This window comes from Kuraishia capsulata, genomic scaffold, assembly GCF_000576695.1.
Source record: "Kuraishia capsulata CBS 1993 genomic scaffold, Kuraishia_capsulata_scaffold_4, whole genome shotgun sequence".
NCBI lineage: Eukaryota > Fungi > Ascomycota > Pichiomycetes > Pichiales > Pichiaceae > Kuraishia > Kuraishia capsulata.
The window spans coordinates 538,391-554,076 of NW_019172953.1; the positions used below are offsets into that span (position 1 = coordinate 538,391).

General features: G+C 46.9%; 10 protein-coding genes across 10 annotated transcripts; 6 read left to right on the plus strand and 4 right to left on the minus strand.

The window, feature by feature from the left end:
- Window positions 1–75: 75 nt before the first annotated feature.
- On the plus strand, window positions 76–1,641 carry KUCA_T00003397001 (uncharacterized protein; the record flags this gene model as incomplete). The annotated part of the gene is made up of 1 exon (XM_022601809.1): window positions 76–1,641. The coding sequence occupies one exon, from the start codon at window positions 76–78 to the stop codon at window positions 1,639–1,641; it is 1,566 nt and encodes a 521-aa protein (XP_022459414.1).
- A 5-nt stretch (window positions 1,642–1,646) lies between these two features.
- On the minus strand, window positions 1,647–2,471 carry KUCA_T00003398001 (uncharacterized protein; the record flags this gene model as incomplete). Its single annotated transcript, XM_022601810.1, has 1 exon — window positions 1,647–2,471. The coding sequence occupies one exon, from the start codon at window positions 2,469–2,471 to the stop codon at window positions 1,647–1,649; it is 825 nt and encodes a 274-aa protein (XP_022459415.1).
- Window positions 2,472–2,719: 248 nt separating this feature from the next.
- On the plus strand, window positions 2,720–3,880 carry KUCA_T00003399001 (uncharacterized protein; the record flags this gene model as incomplete). Its single annotated transcript, XM_022601811.1, has 1 exon — window positions 2,720–3,880. The coding sequence occupies one exon, from the start codon at window positions 2,720–2,722 to the stop codon at window positions 3,878–3,880; it is 1,161 nt and encodes a 386-aa protein (XP_022459416.1).
- Window positions 3,881–4,142: 262 nt separating this feature from the next.
- KUCA_T00003400001 (uncharacterized protein) lies at window positions 4,143–6,161 on the minus strand (the record flags this gene model as incomplete). Its single annotated transcript, XM_022601812.1, has 1 exon — window positions 4,143–6,161. One exon carries the CDS (start codon window positions 6,159–6,161, stop codon window positions 4,143–4,145), a length of 2,019 nt encoding a protein of 672 aa, XP_022459417.1.
- A 320-nt stretch (window positions 6,162–6,481) lies between these two features.
- KUCA_T00003401001 (uncharacterized protein) lies at window positions 6,482–6,865 on the plus strand (the record flags this gene model as incomplete). Its single annotated transcript, XM_022601813.1, has 1 exon — window positions 6,482–6,865. The coding sequence occupies one exon, from the start codon at window positions 6,482–6,484 to the stop codon at window positions 6,863–6,865; it is 384 nt and encodes a 127-aa protein (XP_022459418.1).
- Window positions 6,866–7,008: 143 nt separating this feature from the next.
- KUCA_T00003402001 (uncharacterized protein) lies at window positions 7,009–8,067 on the minus strand (the record flags this gene model as incomplete). Its single annotated transcript, XM_022601814.1, has 1 exon — window positions 7,009–8,067. One exon carries the CDS (start codon window positions 8,065–8,067, stop codon window positions 7,009–7,011), a length of 1,059 nt encoding a protein of 352 aa, XP_022459419.1.
- Window positions 8,068–8,600: 533 nt separating this feature from the next.
- On the plus strand, window positions 8,601–9,614 carry KUCA_T00003403001 (uncharacterized protein; the record flags this gene model as incomplete). The annotated part of the gene is made up of 1 exon (XM_022601815.1): window positions 8,601–9,614. One exon carries the CDS (start codon window positions 8,601–8,603, stop codon window positions 9,612–9,614), a length of 1,014 nt encoding a protein of 337 aa, XP_022459420.1.
- Window positions 9,615–10,791: 1,177 nt separating this feature from the next.
- On the plus strand, window positions 10,792–12,519 carry KUCA_T00003404001 (uncharacterized protein; the record flags this gene model as incomplete). The annotated part of the gene is made up of 1 exon (XM_022601816.1): window positions 10,792–12,519. The coding sequence occupies one exon, from the start codon at window positions 10,792–10,794 to the stop codon at window positions 12,517–12,519; it is 1,728 nt and encodes a 575-aa protein (XP_022459421.1).
- Window positions 12,520–12,875: 356 nt separating this feature from the next.
- KUCA_T00003405001 (uncharacterized protein) lies at window positions 12,876–13,539 on the minus strand (the record flags this gene model as incomplete). The annotated part of the gene is made up of 2 exons (XM_022601817.1): window positions 12,876–13,290; window positions 13,427–13,539. The coding sequence occupies 2 exons, from the start codon at window positions 13,537–13,539 to the stop codon at window positions 12,876–12,878; spliced, it is 528 nt and encodes a 175-aa protein (XP_022459422.1).
- A 245-nt stretch (window positions 13,540–13,784) lies between these two features.
- Window positions 13,785–15,638, plus strand: KUCA_T00003406001 (uncharacterized protein; the record flags this gene model as incomplete). The annotated part of the gene is made up of 1 exon (XM_022601818.1): window positions 13,785–15,638. One exon carries the CDS (start codon window positions 13,785–13,787, stop codon window positions 15,636–15,638), a length of 1,854 nt encoding a protein of 617 aa, XP_022459423.1.
- Between the last annotated feature and the right edge of the window lie 48 nt (window positions 15,639–15,686).

A 15,686-nucleotide genomic window follows, 5' to 3' on the forward strand; every position in this document is an offset into this window, starting at 1 on the left:
CCACCAGGGTACTTATCTTACACAGGCACTTCTTGCCTTGAAAGTCCATACTCTGATCCATATTATTGAAAAGTGATGTATATAAGTGAAGGATGGCTTCTGGTGATCTTATCATCACTCATAACCGTGTTGGGATGTTTGGTGATATCGCTTGATGTTCTATACGCGAAGCTGCTGCCGAGCTATTCAAAGGCACATCCTTTTACTATATCCGATAACTCCTCTTTTTTGATCAATTCGTTAGCACTATCGGGTGGATGCCTCTTGTTTACCTCGATGTACAAATTGTTGCCTTCGGGGCAAGATTATTTTGAACGAGTGCCTGCTTTGGTAGAAGGAAAGCACTCATTAATGGCACATGTTATGGGGTTTTATCTTTTGGGGATACTTTTGAGCGCAGGGCTGAACACGTTTGTTCACTTCATGACTTCAGAAAGTATAGTTCATTGCGTACATGGTGATGCGCATCACCACGATCACGAGCACAATCATGGCGATCACCAGGACTTGGAGGCACGTCTTGGAGCCTCCCGCGATAGTCCTGAGACTCATGAGCACCATCCACGTTCTCATTCTGAATCTCACTCCCCTGGTCATTCACACTCGCACTCACATTCGCACTCAGACTCTCATGTGGATGAAGAACCGCACTCTCACTCACACTCACACCAGGGAAAGATATCGGTGCCTACGGAGATCGATCCTTTGCTACCAGGATCCCTTGAGAGACGCGAATCCATATTTGATCGTTCATTAAGGGCTCTGAGAGGCTCAAAGCTGGCAGGAAAGTGCTACGGATATAATTCCATCGAAAGCTGTCATCTTCCAAACGGAGTTTGTGTATGCAAGCAACATACCTTTGAGGACGTTCACAATGAAGAAGTACCTGTTCAGATAGAAACAACGAAGGCTTTGCATTACACAGAGTTGCCACAATCTGAGAACCATCTTTTTTTTACTGCTAGCAAGTTGATCAGATCATCGTCAGTGATCTCGTTAACACATCCAAACATGACGGTGAAGTCACCGCTGATCACGAATGAACCCCCAATTTCCGAGGCTAGATCATTATCACCGGATGAAGCCACATATAAAGGGGACGAAGCAGACAGAGATGATGAAGAGGAAGACCATCACCACCATATAACCACACCCTTGTCAAGATTGCTATCAATAGGTCTTCAGACAGTTCTGGCATTAACACTCCACAAGTTCCCAGAAGGATTCATCGTGTATTCCACATCAAATGCAGATGAGCAGACTGGATTGTCTATTTTTCTGTCAATGTTTATCCACAATTTCGTGGAGGGTTTCACCATGGCCCTTCCTCTTTACATTGCACTCGATTCAAGAGTGAAGGCAATATTAATAGTGGGCCTGCTAGGTGGTCTAGCTCAGCCGGTGGGTGCTTTGTGCTCATACCTCATTTTCCGCGGGAAGTTCCTGAACCTCGATGATCCCAAGAATTTGATGATTTTTGGTTCTTTAATGTGCGTGACATCTGGATTCCTCACCATTATCGGGTTCCAGATGCTCTCTTCCTCCATCGCATTCGGCGGCTCTCAGAGCAAGGTTTTGACATGGGCATGTTTGGGAATCTCATTGATTGGTCTCAGCTATGTACTAATGTCGGACGAATAATCACACTATATAACCCTTTTAACTTCTTTGATCTGCGATTGCAGTCTCTTACCTCTCTTAAACTCATCTGACTTGACAGGCCCGTTGATACCATGACCCTTGAAATGGTCCACCCTTTCTCCGTTATCCAACATGTTCATCAGCGTGGTATCGAGGGTCTGTGACATATCCGTAGAGTCAGCCTCCTGGTCTATAGTGGAAAGCAAAGGATTACCTTTGGTCTGGAACGATTGCTGGTTATTCTCGAGATTGTACTCTCCTTTCCTGATCCTTCTCACGGAGAAATTCGTCTGGTGAGTCTCCCAATCATCTGGAAGCTCTGCCCTCAGTGTGGGCAATCTTATCCTCCTGTTGAATATCGGGATCAGGTTGGTCCGCACAAATCCAGGCTCTAAGTTGTACTTCTTGCTAAAATCACCCACTTTCAAATCTTCAGCGTCTTGGAGCATCGACGTTAATTGCTCAGTATTCACATACTTCTGAAGGGTGCTTCTGGGGATAGGAGCCTGACTTGGCTTCTCTGCTGTTTCGGTCTCTTTGCCAAACGAGCGTAGGTTCTGATTCGCCTTGACTTTTCCGATCAAGGCATCGTGTTCTTCCTCAAGTTTCCGCCTGTTTTCGAGATTGGTCACAGACTTGTGCGTCTTATTGATTATTTGGGGTTTGGACTCGACCTGGACAATTCCAAGGGAGATTGCTTTTGAAAGGAAGTCCTCGTCCTTCGGCTGCCCACTGGGCACAGGAGCTTGGGAACCCGGCTTCATCTGCTTGACCGCACTGCCAACAGACGACTTGGGCAACACCCTAGACTTTGATGCAGCTGCTCCCATTGAAAAAATATTGGACACAAGGCAGTCTCACAAGTGGCGTACTTTGACATAATTATTTCTCCGACAAGCCTCAGCGTTGATTTGCAAGTGTTGATAAAGATTGTGTGGGGCACTTCCAGAAAAAGAAAGGAAAAACCGTTTTTTTCCACGAAAACGGCCCTTCAGCCGATTTTGGGACTAAATTGAAGGCTGCTCATTACCTCGGACGATCGACATAGTTCAGGCATACCAAGCTTCACAGACCAATCATGTCAAATAAGATGTCGTTACAGGAGCAGTTTGATCGACAGCAGCAGGATTATCAAAGCAGGCTGAGCCAGTTAGTCACGCCCCCTGTGTTATCATCATCTACTCAATCAACCATGCCAACATCCCAATTGTTGGAGGAACCACAGCCGCAGCAACAATTGCAGCCGGTGCATACGAATCTTCCCACGAGGGTCACCAAAGGACGCTATTCGATAAACGATTTCCAGCTGATACGGACGCTGGGGACTGGTTCCTTTGGCCGGGTTCATCTAGTGAGGTCTGTACACAACGGCCGCTTTTATGCCATGAAAGTTTTTAGGAAGCGGCAAGTGGTCAAGGCGAAGCAGGTGGAACATACAAATGATGAGAGGAGGATTTTGTCAGTTTTACAGCACCCTTTCATCACCCGGATGTGGGGCACCTTCCAGGATTGCAAGTCGATCTTTCTGATAATGGACTATATAGAGGGCGGGGAGCTATTTTCTCTCTTGAGAAGATCACGAACCTTCCCGAATCAGGTGGCCAAGTTTTATGCAGCCGAGGTGTTACTGGCGTTGGAGTATCTGCACTCGAAAAACATCATATATAGGGACCTCAAGCCTGAGAATATCCTCCTTGCCCGGTCTGGCCACATCAAACTTACGGATTTCGGGTTTGCAAAGGAGGTAGACTCCAAGACCTACACGCTGTGTGGAACTCCTGATTATATTGCGCCGGAAGTTATCGCTGTTCAGCCGTACAACAAGGCTGTGGATTGGTGGTCGTTTGGCATCCTGATCTACGAGATGCTTGCCGGTATAACGCCCTTTTATGACTCGTCCCCGATAAAAACCTACGAAAATATCACCAAGTGCGAAATCTCGTTTCCTGCGCACTTCCAGAAGGATGCCGTTGAATTGCTGGGTGGACTGATCAAGAAAGACGTCACGTTTCGCCTGGGAAACCTCCAAAATGGAGTCGAGGATATCAAGGACCACACTTGGTTCAAGGAGGTTGTATGGGAGACCCTTCTTTTGGGAAACATTGAGACGCCTTATGAGCCCAATATCCCCAGTGGAGTTGGTGATTCTTCTCAGTTTGAGAGGTATCCAGAAGAGGATTATGATTATGGAGTCACTGACCTGCAGGATGAATTTGGGTATTTGTTCCCAGACTTCTAGGAAACGAGAACGAGCAAACTTACAGAATAAATGTGGAATTAAGGATACAACTAAAGATTTCCAATGACAATGACAATGACAATGACAATGTTACAATGCTTTCAAGAATACACTCCAAATTTCACCAGGTGCTGACGTACGAGCCCTGTTACCGATGTTCAATTTTCAATTTTCATGAAACTCACATCATTCATACTAAGATTACACACATATCTATACACTTGGGGGCCTAAAAGGATCTCAAAAGGGTTCCACAGCGGCCCTAGAGGTGGATCGGCAACACGTCGTACGCCGAGATGGGATGGTTGCAAGAAGGGCACTTCCTCATTCTGGCATCTAGTCGATCCTTGACACAACTGCTGCAGAAACAATGACCACAGGTCTTGAATGTGGTATCCTTCCAGTTCTTGTTGCACAGAGAGCATTTGGCCATCGACAGCAGTGCCTGCTTGATCTCGTCATCTTCCTCGTTAGACGTGACACCATGACCGTTTGCTCTGTACTTGGTGATCAGCTTCTGGGATTCCTTAAGCTTGGCACCCACTTTTGATGACTCCAGTTCCAACGCCTTGTTCTTATCTTTTTCTAGTTCGACCTCCTGTCTTAGTTTATTCAAATCTTTGGTCACCGACTGATTTTGCGAGGTCAATATCTTGATGTTGTTCTGTAGGGCATCTATCTTGGAGGTGTGGTGCTTGTTCTCCGCAACGAGGCCTCTCTCTATGGAGCTGAACTGTAGCTGAAGCTGTTTCTCCAGCGTATCCGACTTCTTAGAGATCTGCTTTTCGACTTCCTTTAGGGTATTTATCAACTCGCCCTGTTTTGACATGCTCGACTTCAAGGCTCGGTTCTCCTGCTGCAACGATTCGTTCAACCTCATGGTTGCAAAGTACTTCTCCACGGCCTTGGTTCTTTCAACAGTGAGCTTGTTAATTATCTGCTCATTCTCCACGTACTTGTTGATCTTCTTCAGCTGCAGATCCTTGGTATTCTTGAAGACTTCTTCTAGCTGTTTTAGTTCAACTGCCAGGATCTTGTTCTGTTTCTTTATCTGTTCAGCATCAGCTGTGTCAAGGTCGTCTGTAAGAACAGATTTCTCCCGTTCAAGGTCTGCCAGTCTTTGTTCCAAAATTTTGATCGTGTTTTGAAGTTCAGCAACAATCTCTTCAGACGGTTGTTGAGCCACGAGAACTGAGTTTTTGCTCAGAAGCTCGTCTCTCTGAGTTCTTATTCTTACCAAATCACCCTCCACACGAGCCAGCTCCTTCGTAGCAGCAGATTCATGCTCTTGGTCTTCAGAGTTGCTGGTGGAAGCATTGAGAGAGTCCAACTTCTGGCACAATTCCTCGTACCTCAGATTCAACCCGCTCAACTCAGCCTTGAGTCTTTCGTTATCCTTCACAATCTGTTGGTGAACAACACACGTTTCGAGATCTGTTTCTGTGAGGTTCAGGATTTTGGCGTTCAGTTCATGGTATTTCAGCTTCAAGTCCGACAAAGTCTTGATTTCTATATCCAACTGCGTAGTCAGTTTTTGGTTCACCGCTTCCAGCTCGCCAGCCTTGAGTTTGAGATCTTCAACTTCCTGGCTGGTAATCTCGCTCGTTTCCTCGCTCTTTGTAGATGGAACAGCGGCAACTTCTTGCTCTTCCGTCTCCTTCTTAACAGCTGTCTCGTTGACGCGTTGTAACGAGTCACTCCCAGCCCTATCCTGCTCTCCCAGCAACGAGAGAAGCTCCTGTTCCAGTTTTTCAAGGTTAGACTGTAGCGTCTTGTTCTCCAGTAACACGGAATTTTTTTCTACTTCCAAATTGGAGATGGTATCGTTTAGTTCCTCCAGCTTGGAGGCATCAAACTCCTCAGGAACCAAAGGCAACTTTTGCAAAACATCAAGTAGCTGCGATCTTCCAGCAGAAAGCTTGTCTTGCAAGGATTCACCTATGTCTTGTGGAATATCCAAAAGTTTTGTGTGACTTTCAAAAGCTTTTCCAGCATATAATTCAGCCAAAGTTCGGTAAATCTGCTCATACCACTCAGATAACACACTGACAGCAACTGCCAGCTTCTTGTTCTCCTTCTGGAACGTCTCCAGTTGTTTGGAAACAAGGCTTTCGCGAGTCCTGGATTGATTGAGACATCTCCATATCGCCTGCTTCTTAAAATGAATTACATCTGCCTGGGTCAATGGACCCGAGCGCGCGGGCGCTCCGGGGCTCGAGGAATGTGGCTTCTTGGCAGAAGGCAGGTCTGTCTCAGACGTCCTTTTAACAGAAGCAGACATATGCACCGGAAAACTGGCTCAAAAACAAAGGCGTATTGGTGTAGACAACCGTGTTATGGATGTTGAAGAGATACAGATGCAAAGGCTTCAGTAAAGGAGAGGGTGACGTCTGCCATTTGTCACGGGGGCGAACAAAAAAGTTCTCAAATATTTCAGCAAATGCACGACCCCATCCCAGATTCCAGGCTCTTTGCGGCTGATTAAGGTTAATTAATCAGATAAAGAGTATAAGTATACGGGGTTTGCCTGGCTTGTCCCCTGTTTTTTTTTTCATGTTTCTGCATCACAACTAGAGTTCAAGAATCCTCTTCACTACCACCATGTCGCTTCAAACTAGAAACCTTCGCCAGGTCACCGAGTTACCCCTCTCGCAGATTTCAAGGCCGATACCACCTGTTCTGGATTACACCAAGATAGATACCATGCTCAGTACACTGAACGGTGTACCAATGGCCTCTTCAACATGTCCAAATGTTGATGAAATCACAGCCGGAGAATTGCCGCCAATCGACGTATTGTTAGTGCGCGAAAACGGAAAGGACAGATACTTTGCCTTTGGTGGATGTCACAGATTCCAGGCATACGAGAAAAAATCAAGGGATACTGGTAAAGAGCAGATGGTCAGGTGTAAGGTATTACCTTGCACTAGAAAGCAACTTAGAGTTTACTTGGGAAACAGTGTTGACAAGTTTTTTCAGGATTGATAATGAATTATTCGTTAGAGTCGTTATGTACATGATTAGTTAGACAATATGGAGTATGATAGAGAGTTAACGTTCATCTCATCAGAAGATTTCAGCACTCGGTAGTCTTCTGGACTGTTCAGCAATTTCCATTCGCATAAAGTTCACTGTCTCTCCTTCTTTTCCTTTTCCTTATCCTTCATCTTTCGAGCCTGTTTTTGAGCCTCCATCTTCTTATCATAAACACCTCTCAGTCTCTTGGGTTTCACTCCAGAACCAAGACCACAACTCTCCAACATTCCATAGCGTAGTTCCTCAAATCCTGTCCGAGTGTTCAAACCACCTTTTCCGGTCTCCGAGTTCACAAAATAGAATCTCGGTTTCACCGTCAGCAGTTCGCGGGTAGGCTCGAAATCCAGAAGTTCTTGAATCTCTTTAACCCTTTCCGCGGTGCGAATTCGGTCGATCTTAGTGAAAACTATATCGTATGTGATACCTTTCAAATTCAATTGCTCCAAGATGGCTTGGTCGTATTGATTCATCCCTTCCAGTGGATTCATCAATAGATAGCACCGTCTCATCTCCTTCCGTCTCTCCAGATACCGGAAGCACAGCTCGCCCTGCCATGCCTGGCCCTTCTTTCCGTATCCAGGAGAATCTACAATTCTCAGAACGTTGCCGATGTTGTAAAAATTTAAGCATGGTGTGTATCCCGCGTAATCCCTGACACGCGCATATGATTCGGGTGTCTTTAGTTGAGAGGGCGATAGCAGGGCATTCAAAAGCGACGACTTTCCGACATTACACCTCCCCAATAACATAACTTCAGACAGCACAGTATCATTGCGAGCCTTGACCATCTTTGCCTTCATTTCAGCAACTTCAGCCTCGAGTTTCTCAGTTTCTTCAGCATCCATTTCCGTCGGCCGCGATCTTAACAGCTTCTCATATTCGTGTTTCTCGGTCTCTCCAGGTAGTTTCAGATAATCGTAGATGGACCACTCAAGTTCTACATGGGCTGAGTTGAAGAAATTTTTAGCTCTGGAGGCATCTTTAGGCGAAATCTTGAAGTTGTTGAAATGGGCCGTTAGGTAAGACCCGTCAATGGGTGATGTCTTCTGTGCGGACGGCACACTAGGTGGTCGTTTCGCAACCAGAGGCGTCTCTGCTGCCAGCACCTTGGCAATGTTTATGCCTCCTAGAAGCTTCGACTTTGTGCTCATCTGGGCTGCAACAACTAATAGCAAGAAAGAAACAAGACCCAAAAGCCGCAGTTGATTTCCTAACGAAAACTCTGGTAGCGTGTGTGCATCAATATAACTTTATCGGGAGTATTGGGTGTAACACGCTTCTGTTTTTCCGACGCCGAATCAAAGCTCTTCCTCTTAGGCTCCTCTTCAAGAGGCATTTGGAAAGTTACGGCTAACGTAGTACTGGACATTGACAACCAGAACGCACAGGAAACCTGTCTAAACTCGCACAATTACTTATATCTGCAAACATAAACAGTACCCTACAAAAATTAACCCAGAATATATAATTTCTGCCTAATTTTTCACGCAGAACATTTCCCTCGCCCACGACTGCCCCATTCCCGGAGCCGACAACAATTAGGTCATCTGGGGTTAGCCGGGACCCGCCAACGAAATGGCAGCTATAAGTAAGGGGAAATCTGCCTCCAAGTTTGTTCATGGCTGCGACAAGTTTCTTGATTCAGTTCTCCAGATCAACCTCCGAACAAGCAAAAATATTTAAGATGCTTTCTTCAATTTCTAAGGTCAGCGCCCGTCAGTTTTCCTCCACTGCCTCTTCTGCCTACAAGGTAGCCATTGCCGGTGCCGCCGGTGGTATTGGTCAACCATTGTCGTTGCTGATGAAGCTCAACCACAAGGTGACCGATCTTGCCTTGTACGACTTGAGAAACGCCCCAGGTGTTGCTGCTGACGTTTCGCACGTGCCAACCAACTCTACTGTCAAGGGTTACGGCCCAGAAGACGACGGATTGGCCCAGGCCTTCTCCAACGCCGATGTGGTTATCATCCCAGCCGGTGTTCCAAGAAAGCCAGGTATGACCAGAGACGATCTGTTCAACACCAATGCTTCTATTGTCAGAGACCTGGCCAAGGCTGTTGCCGAATACGCTCCTAACGCCGCTATCTGTGTTATTTCCAACCCAGTCAACTCCACCGTTCCTATTGTTGCCGAGGTGCTCAAGTCCAAGGGTACCTACAACCCAAAGAAGTTGTTCGGTGTTACCACCCTCGATGTGCTGAGATCTTCCAGATTCTTGTCTGAGGTTGTTGGAACTGATCCAAACCACGAGCCAGTCACCGTTGTCGGTGGTCACTCCGGTATCACCATTGTTCCTTTGCTCTCCCAGACCAACCACAAGGACCTGCCAAAGGACAAGTACGATGCCCTCGTCCACAGAATCCAGTTCGGTGGAGATGAGGTTGTCCAGGCCAAGAACGGTGCCGGTTCTGCCACTCTTTCTATGGCCCAGGCCGGTGCCAGATTCGCCTCTTCGGTCCTAAACGGTTTGGCTGGTGAGGCCGACGTCGTCGAGCCAACTTTCGTCGACTCTCCTCTCTTCAAGGCTGAGGGTGTTGAGTTCTTCTCTTCGCCAGTGACTCTTGGAACTGAGGGTGTCAAGAAGATCCATGCTTTGGGCTCTCTATCTTCTGCCGAGGAGGAGATGGTTGCTACTGCCAAGGAGACCTTGATCAAGAACATCGCCAAGGGTGTTGAGTTCGTCAAGGCTAACCCATAAATGGTGCCCTGAATTACGGCTCGAAGCTGACGCTCGAGTTTCTCGAATTTGGCTCGCAGATATCTATTCATGACCAGATATATATTTATATAGGTGAAACATGCGAGAGCTAGAATGAATAGTAGGCAGGATAATCAATTGACAGTTAGTCTGAATCAATTGATGATTAATGATACTTCTAGGTTAAACATTTCTTCGAAAGAGGCTCTAGCGTTATGATGATAGCTTGGTGATTTTTCAAGGACTTAATATCTTTCACGTGATAGCTTAAGCTAAAAGGACCTGATTCGAAGAGTACACTACCAAAGGCGTGCGGCTTTTACTGACCAACACTGATAGAATTGAGATATTTGAGTGGTGGAAGTGAAGGTAGATGGTTTTGTTTAGTTTCAAGATGACAGAAGTGTATCACTGAGCCTATTAAAGTAATAGTCATGGTCTAACAGCAATAAGCAGATACCTGGCAGACTTAAGCTCCGCTACATCATCACACATCGAACCACTATTCACTGTCAGTTTTCCGACTACAAAAATAGAATATCTTACCACATTTACACTTCCAAAGGACCATACGCGACATCTCAGATTTGGCTCTTCGACTTTGCCGAACAATTGGCTCTCTCAAGGTCTGGCTCATACTCAGACTTTAACCGTGTGAGATATCATTGAAGGTTCCTTTCTGCCCTGCATCCGATCTACAAACTTTCCGCTCACCCGATATGTCTTTGGGATCCTAAATTGGACTTTTTTTGGCATAAAACACAACTCTTCATCAAATCTGAATGGACCTTGAGTCTGAACTCGGGGTCGGAATCTCACTGCCATTTTTAACCGTGCGCCAAGTGCAACCTCCGAGTCCCACAAGTCGTGCCCTTTCGAAACACTCACGCGTTATTTCCCGATTGGGAATGCCCGTTTCCACGCTATTAGACACTCTTTCTTCCATTTAGACCAATTCGTTTTCCACCAGTGCTTCTTCCAAACCGACCACACCAAGCAAAAAGCTCACCGGTACTACCCAATAAAGCATTTCTGCTTCTGTACGTTAATCCCCTGGTTTCGTGCCCTTCCACTTGCTTTTTCGCGTCACTGCCAAGGATTCCTGACTGCTGCCTTGTTCCACCATTGCTAGCTCACAACGCCCGCTGCGAACTGCCAGATGGCCTCTCCCCCCATAATGGACAGCCTGATCTCCTCGGATCACTCGCCCCGTCGCGACCACATTGACTATCACCATTTGGAATCGCTCCAGACGTATACCAACGACTTTATGGACCTACGGCAGAACGGCCTCACCAGCGAGGCGTCCCAACTGCACGCGTTGCTCAACGGAAACCCCACTTTGGCAAAATCTTATAGCTGGTCTCATTCGGATTTGGACCTTGGTGAGGATGATGTTGTTCCGGCCTCGAATAACTCCGGAATGCACTCGAATCTTCAATTTCCACCGGTCACCGGCCACTCTATGGGAATGATCCACATGAACGACCCGAACCTTACCACAGCAAAAGGTCTCTTGCCCTTTGGATCGATCTCTGAGTCACTTTCCAATTCTACGATCTCTTCGTACGACTCAATTCCCCCGGGCCTCTCTTCATCTGTGTCGAATTCGTTCTCCGGTCACTCGCTTCACACGTCTTCCGACCCGAACATCGGTCACTCTTCTCAGGAAGACCCACTGGTATCCCATACGGTTCTGTCTACCCCCGTGAGAACCACAGTTGCCAGAAGACGATCTTCCACACTTACTTCTGGTTCCAACGGACCCAATACGACACTGATCACTGCTACGCCTCAGTCTGCTTCAAACACTCTTTACCAGACTCCTATCAAAAGATCAAGCAGTTTCACTCCAAGAAGACGATCCCATGCCAGAACACGGTCCAGACTCTCAATGGACGCTTCCCATGCCATGGGCACCAATCCATTCTACACTCCTCCCTCATTTCTGTCGCCGAAGCTGGAGTCTCCAATGTCGCAAACTCCAATTGACTTGTTCTCGTCTCATCCTCCTGTCAGTATTTCGCCGCAAATGCTAATGAAGTCGGACACAATTCTATCCACACCTGTTCAAGAGGAATACTCCCACCAAAACGATGACGGAGCACCTGGTATGCGCAGACTGCGTGCGAAAAAGTTGGCCAGTGAGCCATTGTTGTCGCACATGTCTTACGGAAACTCTGGAATGCACCAGGAATCAGTCAACCCGAGTCTCGTGATGTTCCAAACACAACAGCCGATCATTGACACCCAATTGCTCTCGCGGTCGCACTCTTCGTCATTGCTTGTGGACCCTGAGAACACTGAATCTTTTTCGGCACAGCCACAGCACCGTCCAAGTCTGGTGGGCAGTGTCACAATGGGCTCGATACCTCAGCCGCACAACAGTTCGTTTTTGCAGAGATCGCGTTCTTCTATCAATCTTTCGGCCATAGCTCTTTCGAAAGAAAGCTCCATTGCTTCCAGGAACATGAACATATCCATGAACCCTGCTGCCAATCTGCCCTACAGCAGAAGCGGCAATTCGTTCGACCTAGTGCAGCAGCAGACTCCACCTCCCACTGCGATGTCTGGTTCCAAATCCACGCCTTCGATCAAGGCGCATGTTGCTGCTCCGGTCGTTGTAACACCAGTCAGAGGACATCGGAGAGCAAAATCGTCGGTTCCGAACGTGCCCATGTCAGCCGAAGACGAGCTGAAGGCCAAGAAGAAGATCCACGAGTGTCCCATCTGCCACAACAAGTTCCAGCGGCCAGAGCATGTGAAAAGACACATGAGATCGCACTCGAGTGAAAAGCCATATGAGTGTCCGCTCGATGAGTGCGGCAAGAAGTTCAACCGAAAAGATAATCTCAAGCAACATCTCCGTAAGATCCACGGAATGACCCCGACCAAAGAGATATGATCCGAAAACGGGCCCAAACGGCCTTTCAACTGCATTCGTTACACCCAAAAGACAATTCCTTGTCCAGCATTTTATTATTATGTCTCATTTACTGTTTTTCTATATCCGTGTGTTTTTTTGCCTTCTTTGTGCTATTGGTGATCCTATCATGATTTCTCAAAGCGGCAGAGCCGCTTTTTCTTGAACTAGTCTGCATATATAAAGAAGAAACCTTTCATGTGATATTCGTACTGGCGAAAGCCGATGGCTTGCCATGGGTTTTCGATTAGCCTTCGTTTAGCCTTCAATTAGCTTTCAATTGACGTTCCTGGTGATAATTCTGGTTGGCATCTGTGTTCACTCCTCTCTCACCTGTTTTACAACGCAGTCCTGAACTCAGGATCGCCAGGTTCAACGTCAACGATCTCGTCATTGGACTCGCCATCGTGGAAGCTCTGCCTGGAAGCCCAGGCAATTCCGTAGCAGACCGCAGTTAGACTGTACAGTATGGCCACAAACAGAAGAGCACTGGCATACGCAAACAACGAAAGCCACTGTATCACTGCATTCACTGCATAATACAGAGCACGGGCCCAGTTAACTTCGAACCGTTTGACGAAGGAAATGAAAAAATCAGGAACCCGGAAAATCCGATACAAAAATGGAATCTCCACAAAATAAACAATTATCCCCTGAACGGTGGCGAGAATGCCAAAGAGGATGATCAAATGTAGACGGGGAATGTAGCCGATCCCTGTTGCGAAGGAAGCCGCTCCAGATAGCAATCCGAGCCTGAAGGTTAGTAAGAAACAGATCAATAAGTCGGCTTTCATTTCTAATGGACAACTCACCATCTTCCATAGGCACTATTTCGCGTGTTAGTATCTCGGTATGCCTCAATTGCGTTGCTCCCAGTCTGTGCACTTACCTGAAGTTCCTAGAACTCATGTCAGACTTGAAGAGCTGGAAGCCCTTTTTGCCCGTATCCTTTGCCGCCTGTGTTGCAGCACGGGTTGCTGCATCTCTGGCGTATGATTCCATTGTTTTTTATAGATCAATTGATGAAAAAAAAAAAGAGAGAAGTCATGAGAGCTTAGCACACGTGTAAGTCCAAATCTCCACAACAGGGTGCAGCAGGTGATGAGCCCTGTGTCATCACCTTTTGATGTATGCACGCCGCATCGCCCAGAAAATGAATCCTATCGCCAGGTTGCGGAGGTGAGATCTATCTTTGGAGTCTTTACATTCACCTACTGTTTTGTCGCATCTTTTTATGAAGTCCCGCCATGTCAGACTCTGATGACTCGGATTTGACCATGGATCTGGAGCAGGTTGGCAAAATATCGCTTCCGACTCTGGAATCGCTAAAGAGCCTGCCGATGTCGGCGGAGCTGTTGCGGGATGCAGCGAGGCGAAATTTTGCTAGTGGCTCGCTCGCTATAGATAATTACTTCAGCTCTCGAAGAGAGCTTGTTCAGGCATTCATTGATGACTTGATTTCAGGGTTTTCGCTCCAGAGCGCTTTTGATCGAATCCAGCCTGTTACGACAAAGCTGTCCCAGGTGGTGAACGAAGCCGTTCATTTGCCAATTGAAGGAGAAGACGATGAAAAGTACCACGAACCCGGTGGAGTTCGTCCAGTTGTAATCCATGAAGCTGGGCCCATTATAGAGTCGTTGGTGATACCCGATGAACAACCGTTGCTAGACAGATACGCGAAGCTCACTCTTTTGGAGCCAGGCGACTTTGCCGATCAGAAGGTCATGCGGCAGAAAATCAAGGATATTCTCGGACTGGCGGAGCTTTCGGGGGCTCAAAAGAGTGTTTTGATACAGAAACTAATGACACAGAGCTACTACCAGAAGAAGAAGCTGGAGGGCCAGCCCATCGAGGCTGAGATCGAGGATGTGGCCGGTGACTCGGGCGATTCAGATACGTCGTCGTTGTTCAGTTCTGAAGATGAGGCATTTAATGATGATCACCGCGTACGACTAACTATGATGGACAAAGCTCCTACACAATATGCGGACGGTATACTTGGGTGTCAGCACTACCAGAGGAACTGCAAAGTGGAATGTCCCATTTGCAAAAGATGGTTTACTTGCAGGTTTTGCCATGATGCTGTTGTCAAGGACCATGCTCTCCCCAGAAATCAAATAAGGCATGTTTTGTGCATGTTCTGCTCTACGCCTCAGCGGCCTGCTCAATACTGCATCAACCCGGACTGTGGTAAGATCCTAGCAGAGTACTACTGTGATAAGTGCAAGCTATTCGACAATGATCCGGTCAAAGACATTTACCATTGTGACGATTGTGGAATTTGTCGTCTTGGGCTCGGTTTAAATCAGGACTTCTTCCATTGCCGAAACTGTGATGCCTGCATTTCCATAGAGCTGAAAGAAGGTGGTCATCGGTGTATCGAGAACTCAACACATGCAGACTGTCCAATTTGCGAGGAATACATGTTCAACTCTACCCGAACTGTTTGTGTGATGTCATGCGGACATGCCATTCACCAATCGTGCTATGATGAGTATACGCAGCATTCGTACAAATGTCCCATCTGCTCTCGAACTATCACCAACATGGAAACCCAGTTTCGCGTTATGGACAATGAAATCGACGAGCAACCATTACCGCCTCCATTTGGTAACTGGAAGTGTATTATCAAGTGCATAGACTGTGGTGGAATGTCTATCTGCAAGTACCATGTTCTTGGTCTTAGATGCGATAACTGCAAGAGCTACAACACCATGCAGCTGAAAGTTATCAAGCCAGAGCTTGGCGACGACGAGGACAAAGTCTTCAAGGCTACTAATAAGGGTGAGGGTCTTGGAGTAATTCCCAACACATTGAACACGAATTTTGGGTATGACCAGGCAGATCTTCTGGCAAGTGCGGTCAGCGTTGGAAAGACAGACGGTTCGGTGGATCCAGAATTCAAGAACGAGCATGACATGATTGAGGATTCATATGCGGATGACTTTATGAGAATCGTGGAGAATCTGGAGCGGTATTCTACGATTGGTGATGCATTTAAGGATTGGCTTAATACCAATAAGGAGGTATTTTCGTCTCTATCGCTATCCAACCCCAAGAAAAGTGAAAAGAATGAGAATGAAAAATCTAATACGAGCTAGGTCAAACCAGCCAGCAAGGAACCGTTAATCTACAAATATCATGATAAC